The 11,245-nt window shown below is 43.3% G+C and overlaps 1 protein-coding gene across 1 annotated transcript in view; it reads right to left on the reverse strand.

Annotated features, from left to right (window-relative positions):
- Window positions 1-11,245, reverse strand: part of LOC101657797 (kinesin-like protein KIF28P) — an 85,551-nt gene that overhangs the window by 21,913 nt on the left and 52,393 nt on the right. Inside the window, exons 14-15 of the mRNA XM_004700175.2 lie at window positions 10,327-10,477; window positions 2,270-2,388 (exon numbers count right to left, since the gene is read on the reverse strand). Of these exons, the coding sequence (XP_004700232.2) occupies window positions 2,270-2,388; window positions 10,327-10,477 (270 nt within the window). The remainder of the gene's footprint in view (window positions 1-2,269; window positions 2,389-10,326; window positions 10,478-11,245) is intronic.

An 11,245-nucleotide genomic window follows, 5' to 3' on the forward strand; every position in this document is an offset into this window, starting at 1 on the left:
AGGCTTTATTACTAAAATCTACAATACTCTGTTAGCTTACAATAAGGAAAAAATTAATTGCCCACTGAGGAGGTGGGCAAAGGACCTGAACAGAAGTTTCACAAGAGCAGAAATCTGAATAGTCAATAGGCATATGAGAAAATGTTCCCGATTATGAGCCATAGGTAAATGAAAATTCAAACAATTATGAGATACCACCTAACACCCTCAAAGATAGCCCAATTCAAAAGATCAGAAAGCAACAAGTGTGGGGTTGTAGTGAGATAAGAACTCTCATCCACTGTTGGTGGACCTGTAGATATGTGCAGCCATTATGAAAATTGATTTGGCGATACTTAAACAAACGGCAATTAAGCTACCGTATGACCCAGCAATCCCCGAACTGGGAATATATCCAGAACAGGTAAGGCACAGACCACGGCCACACATCTGCCCTCCAATGTTCATCGCAGCACAGTTCACAATCACAAAGAGTTGGAAACAATCTAAATTTCCATCAACAGAAGAACGGATGAAAAAACTCTGGTACATGTATCCCTAAAAAGTAGTGATGAATGCATGAAGCATGGAGGAAATTATGCTAAGCGAAATAAGCCAAGCACAAAAGGACAAGTACAACATGAGTCCACTGAGGTAAGCTTAAAAAGCACAAGAGGCATAGGGGAAAAGCCACTAAATGCATAAATTCCCGGGGCAAGGCCCATATACTGTGGACCAATGGTTCCTGAGGGACAGGGGAGAGGGAGAGGTGGGAGAAAGGGAGTGGGAAGCCAACAAACCCAGGGACAAGAGAACAACAAGAGATCTAAAATCAAGGAGGTTATAGAATGCCTGGTGGGGTTTGATCAAGTGCAATGTAACCGAGAGGAATTACTGAGAGCTGAATGAAGGTCGAACATGATAGTAGGACAGGAGGAAAGTAAAAGGAAATAGAGGAAAGAACTAGAAGACAGAAAACATTTATAGAGGTATAACTATAGGCATGTATATATGTAAGTATATTAATATATAATGTTAGAGATACAGGTCTATGTACATATATTTATATGTTAAGTATCAAGGTAACAGTCCTTCCTCAATGCAAGAACACTTTGTTCTAATAACCTGTGATGCTCTAATAATCTGTGATGCTCACCTACCCTACAAGATTGCTAAAGTCAAAATGGGTGCATAAGCAAATGTGGTGAAAAAAGCTGATGGCGCCCAGCTATTAAAAGATATAGCACCTGGGGTCTTAAAGGCTAGAAGATAAACAAGCAGCCATCTAGCTGAGAAGCAACAAAGCCCACATGGAAGAAGCACACCAGCCTGTGTGATCATGAGGTGTTGATGGGATCAGGTATCAGGCATCAGAAGACCCAAAACAATCATATTGATGCTAACAAGGGGGGTTGGAATGGAGACCCCAAAGCCCATCTGTAGATAATTTTCTACCTTACAAATCCAGCTAGACTGGAGCATGTACAATGGTACAGAATCCATGATAGATAAGCCTCTCAGGAACAATAATGGGAGTACCAATACCATGAGGTAGGGTGAAGGTTGGGGAAGAAGGAGAAAGGGGGAACCGATCACAATGATAGATGTATAATCCCCCACCCTCCCTAGGCGGGGGGATGAACAACAGAAACATGGGTGAAGGGAGACAGCAGACAGTGTAAGATATGAAAATAACAATCATTTATAATTTATCAAGGCTTAATAAGAGTGGGAGGGTGGGAGGAGGGAGAAAAGAGGAGCTGATACCAAGGGCTCAAGTAGAAAATGTTTTTAAAACGATGATGGCAACCTATGTACAAATGTGCTCGATACAAGTGATTGTTATAAGAGCTGTAAGAATCCCCAATAAAATGATTTATAAAAAAAATAAAGCAAAACGAAAAAGAAAGTACCATGGACTGCTAAAAGGACAAATGGGTCAGCCTTGGAAGAAATATGGCCAGAGTGCTCCTTAGAGGCATGGATGGCAAGACTTCACCTTACGTAGTTCGTACTTGTTGTCAGGAGAGACCAGTTCCTGGAGAAGGATGTCATGTTCGGTAGAGGGGCAGCAGAGCAGAGGAAGACCCGGGAGGATGTGGACTGATCTCGTGACTGCGTCAATTAATGCAGTCAGAGGAGCGGTTCTGAGGATGGCGCAGGACTGTGCAGTGTTTTTGTTCTGTGGTGCACAGGGTCTCTGTGGGTCGGAACCCACTCAATGACGCCGAACAACAACTACCCTTTGTGGTGTTTGGTTCTAGCCACTCTAGGACACAAAAACCATCACCTTCTGCAGCTCTTCACTCATTTGATTTGCTTCTGCAACCAGGGGCATCAGTTTGACATAGTCGTGGAACACAGCCAGGACACTGGTGTCTGGTTTCCCATCTCTGCCACTGGTGGCTCCTTCAGAAAGAAGTATCAGAATGGAATTTCAGGTGGTCACTTGTTCTACAATACTTTACAACCAAGAACAAATGAATAGGTCTGGTCATTCAGGAAACCATTCAATTGTCCATCACATATCTACCGGGCAGAAAGGTGCACAGTCTTTGCGGGCACCGATATGGGCTCAGCCCAATAGTGGCTCTGCCCTCCAGATGTTCACAAGCCACTCTTACGCCTTCTGGAATCAAAATAACTTCCCTCCCCTCAGCCGTACTCACAAAATGGCCCAAGGAAGTGCTTTGTATCATTTTAATATTGAAAACCTTAAAAACTAGAGATGAGTCAATAATTTAGCATCTACCATGGCACTCAAACCCATGGAGCCTCTAAATCCACAAGACCAGTTACTGTTTCATCAACCGTGACTCATGATGGCCCCAGGTGTGTCAGAGTACAACTGTGTTCCACACGGTTTGCAATCGCTGCTTTTTTGAAGCCGTCACCAGAACCTTCTTCCAAGGCGCCTGCAGGTGTCAACTGCCAGTCTTTTTCGTTACTAGTCTAGCACTTAATCATATGTTCCACTGAGGTACCCTGTGCGAAAGAGGGCGGCGACTAAATACACACTGGATTTAAGTCACTCATGCTAGATTAAGTCAGGCGCAGGAGTATAATGCAGAGAATTATATCTACTTTCAATTTAAAATGTATGCATTTATATAATTTGCATGTAAAAGTTTGGAAGGCTACTCATCAAGATGTCCACAGGGTTTGCCAGTAGGGAGTGGGATGAGAAAAGTCATGGGCAGAACTGGACTATTAAGCAAAAGGTTGAACATTTAACCCATGCAGAGGAGCCTAGAAGTAAGGCTTGAGGACCACGTGTTGAAAGACCTATGGGACAGCTCTACTCTGCACACATGAAGTCAGCATGCACTGAGGTTGACGACATCACCCAACAACGAGGATCGCTGATGTTGTCATATATAACTTTTTTTCCCTATGGCTGAGTAGCATTCCATTGCGTATATATGCCACATTTTGTTTCTCCATTCCTTTGTTGATCGACATTTTGGCTGTTTGCACCTTTTAGTCAGACCTACTCCTCATTTATCAACTATCTAGTCATCTGACATTTCACATTCACAGTAAAAAAAAAAATCTACCGACTACTTTGCAAATTAAAGGCATATGTCTGCCAGTAACGAATGCTGAGGTGGTTGGTGAGCGTTGGCTGTGATGATTAAGGGTCTGCATTCACTTGACTGGACCACCATTCTCAGCATTGGACAATCATGTAATTATGCAATTTTGCAGTTATGTAATAATGTCATCATCCTCCATTTTGTGGTTTGATGTGGACATTCTCCCATAATGCTGATTTTTTAATACAATTTAGTCTTTGCTCTTAACCATGTCCATAAACGAGGAGTGTGTGTATTACGAAAAGCCCTGCAATACAGATTTCAGTTTGCATCTCTGCTTTTACTACTTCTGTGTTTATCAAAGGATTGGCAATGCCAAATCATCTTGTAGTTCTATGATGAACTTTTTGAGGAAACATCAAACTGTGTGCCTTCGTGACTACACTCTTTTGCATTCCCCGCAGCAATGGATGCGGGGTGTAGTGTTTCTACAACCTTGTCAGCACCTGTCATTTTCATTAGTTTTTTTCTTATCATTGCCATTCTATTGGGGGCCGGGGGGGGGGGGAGTCTCTCAATTTGATTTTGATTTGCATTTCCCTAATAACTAATTAACTTGTCCTGGTAGTGCCGTGGTTAAAGAATTCTCCTATAACCAAAGACTGACAAGTTCAAATCTATCAATCACTCACCAGGAGAAAGAACTAGCATTTTGGTCTGTAAAAGTTTACAGACTTGCAAATCCTATGAAGCAGTTCTCCTCTGTCCTGTGAGTCCCTTTGAGTGAGAACAGACTCGATGGCAATGAGTTTGGGGTTGTGAAATGACACATGGCCCTGAGCATTTTGTTTCTGGGCTTGTTGCTGTTTCATACTAATGCATCAATTTCAGCAGAGTGAAATGTCGAAGTCCTTTATCCATTTTTTAAACATCACATTGGCTTTAGCTTCTTTTTAAAATAAAATTGTATTGTGTTAGTCTTGCAGACTCTTTTTCACTCCAAGTCTTTGGTTCTCTTCTTTCCCTGGGACTTGGGCCAAGAACAGACAAGGAGCTGCATTCCCGCTCCCATTGTTAACCTTGGAGCCTTGACCACAGTGGCTCCAGACGGTCCTAGGTGGGAGAGCGGGGAGAGGTCAAACGGATAGGCTACAGTGAAGGTAGGGAGATTTACTTCGAAGGTGCTGCTAATGTAATAAGCAACCTGTTTTTACTTCTCCTATATTTGGGGAAGAATACTAAACATCCAGTGACTGCCAGAAGAATGAGTGAAGTATAGTGAGAATGCTCCTTAGAAGGAAGAATGGGGTTAACTACTTTGGACATGTTATTAAGAGCAACCAGTCCCTGAAAAAAGGACACCAGGCTTTGTAAACTTAAGGGTCAGTAAAAGGAGGAGACCCTCAATTGCTGCAACCGTGAGCTCGAGTAGAACAGTGGTTGTGAGGATGCTGCAGCACCTGGAAGGATTTGGTCCTGTTGTAATCACTTATGAGATGGGGACCATTCAATGGCGCCTAACAGCAACAAGTACTTGAGGTCATTTGGGAGAGTGGGTATGGAGATTACGGTAGAACCTGTCCACCTTCTAGGCTGGCACGGGCTTGTTGAGGCCACAGTCTTCACTGAGTCTGAGCACTTTCCATGCAAGGCCTGGAGCCTGTTCACCTTCATTTCATTCCCATCAGCCCCAGGCAAGGAAGGCAGGTAAGCGATCCATCTTTGTGGATAAATAAATGAGTGGGCAGATGCTCCAGGCTTGCAAATATTAGTGAATTGATGTATAATTTGCTGTGTATATATTAAACAACAAAAATAAATTCTAAAAACAAAGAAAAAGAAACCTAGCTAAGTCCTTCTAGGGCAGGGCGTTGACTCTGTTCATCCCTATTGCTCCAGCCCCTGAAAAGCTCCAAATCAGTGCCACTCACTGTTGGAGCCCCTGGAGGGGTAAAGAGATGAGTGAGGAGCACAGAGCCCGGGCTGTCTTCTCCTGGGAGGAACCTGAAGCTCATGGCACAGAGCTCCCGGGAATGGTGCTTTTCTGACAGAGAACAGTGTGGAGCTGGATCCACGTTTGGGTCATGGGCCTAGCGGAGCTTCTGTATGTGCATGTGGGGAGGGGAGTGGGTTTGACTAATCTAATTCACTTACACGAACCCAATAAATACTTTTTTGAGTTCCCACTATGGTTAAACAGTGTTACCGGACTCTGGGGATACAAAAGTGAACAAATATCATGCCAGATCTCAAAGGCAGGATGTTACTTAATTCATTGCTATTTCCCTAGAGCTTCCACTGCAAGTGGCACATAGTAGGAACTCAGTAAGCATGTGTTTGTATGAGAGAAGAAGGTATGATGAATGCGTGTACAAGAGGGAAAACCATTCTTGTTAAAGCTTATATTCCAATGTGGATAAATAATTATATGGTAAGTTAGTAAGATAATTAAACAGTATGATAAATGCTATGAAGTTAAATGAGAAAAAGTAGCTAGTTGAAACTAAGAGTTCAGAAGAGCTACCTTCCCACAACCATCAAGTCAATTCCAATTCATAGGACTCAATCATGACACTTTAAGACAGAGCAGTCCACAGACTGTAAATCTTTGTGAAGAAGATAGCCTCCTTTTTCTCCCATAGAGCACCTGGGGGGTTTGAATTGCCAACCTGGGTTTAGCAACCCAACATTTAACCCACCGTGTCCCCAGGACTCCTGAGAGCTACCTAAGAACGTACAATTTGAGCTGAGTGCTGAAAAATGAGAATGAGAGAAAAAAGCTAAGAACGGCAGCAGAAAGTGCAAAGGGATTTGTGTATTTCAGGAGCTTAGGAGCCTGGCTGCACAATGGTTGGGTAGGCAGTGAATTGCTAATGGTTGGGTAGGCAATGAATTGCTAATGGCAAGGTTAGTAGTTCAATCCCACCAGTCTCTGCTTGAGAGGAAGAAAAGGCTATGTGCTCCCATGAAGATGTACAGCCTTGGAAACCCTGTGTAAGATCTCTGTGAGTTGGAAGTGGCTCAGTGACAGTGGGTTTGGATGGGTTACAAGAAACTGGTAAGGTTGAAAGTGGGTAAGAAGAGGGCTGTGGGGTGAGGCTGAAGAGAAACCTTGTGGTAGACCAGGTAGACCTTCAGGACCACAGTAAAGAGCTGGGTTTTATTTTAAGAGCAGTGAGATGTCACTGAATATTTTTCAGCAGAAGAGTGTCATTATTGGATTAAAATAGTCTTACAGTTCTTTGGCAGTGTCTTTTCCCCATTAAACATAATTTATTCTGCTATTGTTTAGAACATGTACAGCAAAACCTAATTCAGCTGTTGCTATGTGTACAATTTAGGGACACTGAATTGGCATTCTTAGAGTTGTGAAACCATTCTTACTTTCCACCCCTGAGCTACTCCTTCTTCATTAACATAAATTCACTACCCCTAAGGTTCTTACCTAATCTTTTGAGTTGTTCTTGTCAATATATAAGTATAATGAAATTGAATGAGCCTAATGCTCAAGGCAGACCTTTTTGACCAGTTCAGCTTGGTTTGAGAAGACTTTTCATGGGATATTTTTGGTTTAAGGTTCAAAGATGATCTTGGGCCAAATAGTTTCAGAACTTCATTCACTCGCTATGGTTCTAAAAAGTCAAAAAGTTCACAAATATGAAATCCGTTCTGGATTTTCCCCTTCTTTGGAAAGATGTCACTTTGAAGACTAACGTGCAACTGGCCCACTCTCAAAACTCACTGCCATCGAGTCAATGCTGACCCATTTTCTAATGCTGGGCAATCCTGCATCCCTGCAGTAAATTCCATTTGGTTTTGGGGTGTCTTTTGGATTAAAACCTCTCTTGTGGTGATTGGCAAATGGACTGTGTAGGTAAGAGAGGGAACCATTGAAGCAAAGGAAGATAATGGCTTGCACTGAAATGGTGGCATGGGGGGCAAGGGGTAGAAAAACGCCAGATTAGACGGAGAAGCACGGAAAAGTATGATTCCTAGGCTTTTTACTTGAGCTCTTTGCCAAGGTGGGGAGACAGAGTGCAAAAGCAGGCTTGGCGAGTGGTGGGGGGCGAGAGGAATCAAGAATTCTTTGGGGAGAACTTAAAGTTAAGATTCTTTTGAGATGTAGAAGCAGAGCACTTAATAAGGCAGTTGGATAAACACCTCTGGAGCTCACAAGAACTGAGACTTGTAAGGCTACGATGGTATTTAGAGGCACGGAGACAAGATGAGATCAACTTACAGGAAAAGCATCGAGATAAACAAACACTCTCCCAAGCTCCGGAGCACTCAAAATGCCGATTGGTTTGAGAAGGAAGTCAGAAAAAGAAATGTGGGCGAGATGGATATTGTTCCCAGAGAGAACTATCTCAACAAGGAGAGAGTGCTCAACTGCTCAAAATGTTGCCAAGGCCTTAGTAAGATGAGAACAGACAAGTGCCTGTGAGATTTGGCAGTGTCTAGGCCACTGATAACCTTGTCAATTGCAACATCAGTGATTGGCTGGAATAGCAACCAGACTGGAGGAGGCTAAAAGAGTCTGGCCGAGGAAAGAACGGACATGGCATGTTTATTAGTTTTGTCAGAAAAAAGAATAAAACTAACCACGGCAACAAGGAAAGGGCGGAAGTGGGTCCTAGCAGGGCTTTGTTGATCTAAATGATGGGAGATCCTGAAGCATGTGGGAGATCCTGAAGCATGTTGAATGCAACGTGAAGGATCTACAGGAGCCTCTGGTGATGCAGGAAAACAAGGGAGGGGGCTCCTCAAGAAGGTGAGGGTCGATTCCAGAGGACAAGCAGAGGGTTGGCCTTTGTTAGAAAGGGAGATGTTTCTTCTTGTAACAGAAGAGAAAGATTTAAGCAGACAAAATAAGCCCATTTATAGAAGAAGAAAAATGGGAGATACATATTACATGAAAAGTTTCCTCTCCTAGCAAAGACTAGCTTGTTAATGAATTAGGATGGGAAATACCAGTATGAATTCATGGTTTTATCGAAACAGACAAAGCAATAAATATATATGTGGAAGATCTATACAGATGAGGGGGTTAAAATTATGGGAAAATGGAATGAAAAGACTGGAATTTTCCCACAAACTTTTTGAAGCCACTGCATATAAATGAGCACACCTAGCACTGGATCTTGATTGATAAATACTGTTTCCACTAAAAAGAACAAGGGATCCTTAGAGGCCCGACAGATCCTGGAGCTTGCACCGAGTCCCTATGCATCTGGCACTTCCTTACGCCTGAAAGGAAGGACGCGTCAAAAAGAAGCCCCCTGGCCAAATCTAGGACAACTTGAGGATTTTAAAAAATCCTGAAAGCAACAGCATGTAACCTAGCAAGAAAACAGAATTCATGAATCTGTACTGATTCAAATAAAGGGAGCACAATTCTTGCAGTACAATATCTACAGACACATGTAGAAGGAATGATGGAGCCAGAAATAAATCATTTGAAAAAAATCACAATTAATGTATGTTGGCAAGAATATTCAAAGTGTAATAAAACTAGTGGATGAAAGTTTGATTAGGTATTGGAAATCTACCAATCTCATCCCATAAAATATCCATTAATTAAGGAGAGTTAGTAAGTAAACCTATCAGATAGAATCTTAATCAAGGGGAATTAGCACCATCAATTATTCTGTGAAGCAAGACACTGAGGGGGCACAGCATCCCGTCTGTGGCGTTCTTGCCCAAAATGCATAACTTCACAAACTCAAATTAAGGAACATTATACAAAACAACTAATACTGTGGTTTTCTCAAATGTCAAGGTCATGGAAGCCCAAGACAGACTTGATAAATTGCTCCAGGTTTAAGGAGACCAAAGAGGTAAGACAAAACTTAGTGCTATGTGAATTTGAGCCCTAGACAAAGATTTCTAAGACTATCAGTGAAACAAGTAATTATATATGAACAAATTTTATAGGTTAAATAGTAGTATTGTATCCATATCTAGTGTTGCTCATTTTACTATGGCTATATAAAAGAATATGTGTTTTCCTTAGGAACTAAAGTATTGAGTGTAGCTAAATATCTGTAACTTACTTTCAAATAGTTGAGAAAACACATGTATACATTTTACTGTATTTTCTCTATTTCATATATACATATATAAATGTTTACACATAGATTAAAAATTGGAAATCTGAGTGAAGCGACACAGTCGTGAAAGGTTCAGAATATTGTTTCAAAATTAAGAATGACTCATGAAATATCTCTGCACCATGACAACCGGCTCCAGAGGGAGGCAACAGGAGGACCATCCTTCAGTCCATGGGCAGCTGTAAAGCTTCTCTAATTCCTGTGGGGAGCACACCAGTGTGAATTTACAACTTACTATGGTGGAGGGGATAAACAAGTTGCCATCGAGTTGACTCTGGCTCCGGAGAACCTCATGTGGGTCAGGCAGAACCATGCTCCTGGGGTTTTCGATGACTGGCTTTTCAAGGGGCCTTTATTCCAGGGCATCCATGCGAGCACTCTCACCTTCCACCCTGACAGGCAGTCATGTGAACTGTCCACCAAGGACTCCGCTTACTATTGATTCGGGTCCAAAGGGAGGCATTCGATGTTAATTTGTATAAGATTGGCAACTTACAAATGCTTTTTTCGGATGAGAAAGAAACCACTAATGAGTTAGCTTTCACTCAGCACTCTACCTTCCACGTGCACCTTTGTGGAACTCATATTGAACTTTCAGGAAAAAATGTCTCCAGACGCTTTTCTTAAGGGAAGCAGAAGCCCGTGTTCTCCGATCGGCATGTGGGCAGTGCCAGCGTAACGTCAGGGCCCCGGCCACTCACCGAGCGTGTCCACACTCACGCCCTCTGCGGCTGCCCGCTCCAGCTGGAAAAAGTCATAGTCGAACCTGCCCGCGTCCCCGTCCTCACTGCCTCGCTCAGCAGGAAACCCGATGTAGAGGTAGGCGCTGTTGGATCCCAGGATGATGCGATCCTAGGATGGGAGGGGAAAAGAAGAACCGAGAGTTGGGCTGCGAACTGCAAAGTCAACAGTTCACAACCAGCAGCCACACCGAGGGTGACTGTAAAGTTACCATTTGAGAAACACACAGGGGCAGTTTTACCCTGTCTTAAATGGTTGGTTGCTAGGAGTGCGGACTGACTGGCTCATAGTGATTTTTTGGGGGGTGGGGTGGGAGGGAAGTGGGTGGGTAAAGGTGGGAGTGGGTATTGATCATTCCGCAATAGAGTTCTCGGCTGCCATGTGGGAAGCCTGGTCTCATTCCTGACCATGCACCTCCTGCACAGCGGTGCCCAGCTGTGGAGGCTTGTGTGTTGCTATGATGCTAAACATGGTGCACCAAAACTTCCAGACTGAGATGGACCAGAAAGAAAGGCCTGGCAATTTCATGACAAAAATCACCCGCTGAAAACCCTATTGATCAGGCACAGAGAAGATTGTAGGGTCCACCACGAGACACGATGCCCCCTCACTGACCCACAGCACTGCAGGGGACAATGCTGGAGACACAGTGTGGGAATTGCTCCCGGTCTGACCCCACACAGCAGGACAGAACACAAAGGGAGCGCCACAGAGCAGCAAGGGGTTCAAAGCAACGAAGTCCCCGAGGAATCCCGAAAACAGACTTCGAACTCAGAGAGCAGGGCTTGGCACCTCATCAGACCCGATCAGAAAACATATATAAGGGTCAGCAGACAGACCTAGAACTATTTATAGGCCCTTTTCTTCTTCTTCCTTCTC

This window comes from Echinops telfairi, unplaced genomic scaffold (genome assembly GCF_000313985.2).
Source record: "Echinops telfairi isolate 266 unplaced genomic scaffold, ASM31398v2 ScPeMD7_7424;HRSCAF=8462, whole genome shotgun sequence".
Lineage (NCBI taxonomy): Eukaryota > Metazoa > Chordata > Mammalia > Afrosoricida > Tenrecidae > Echinops > Echinops telfairi.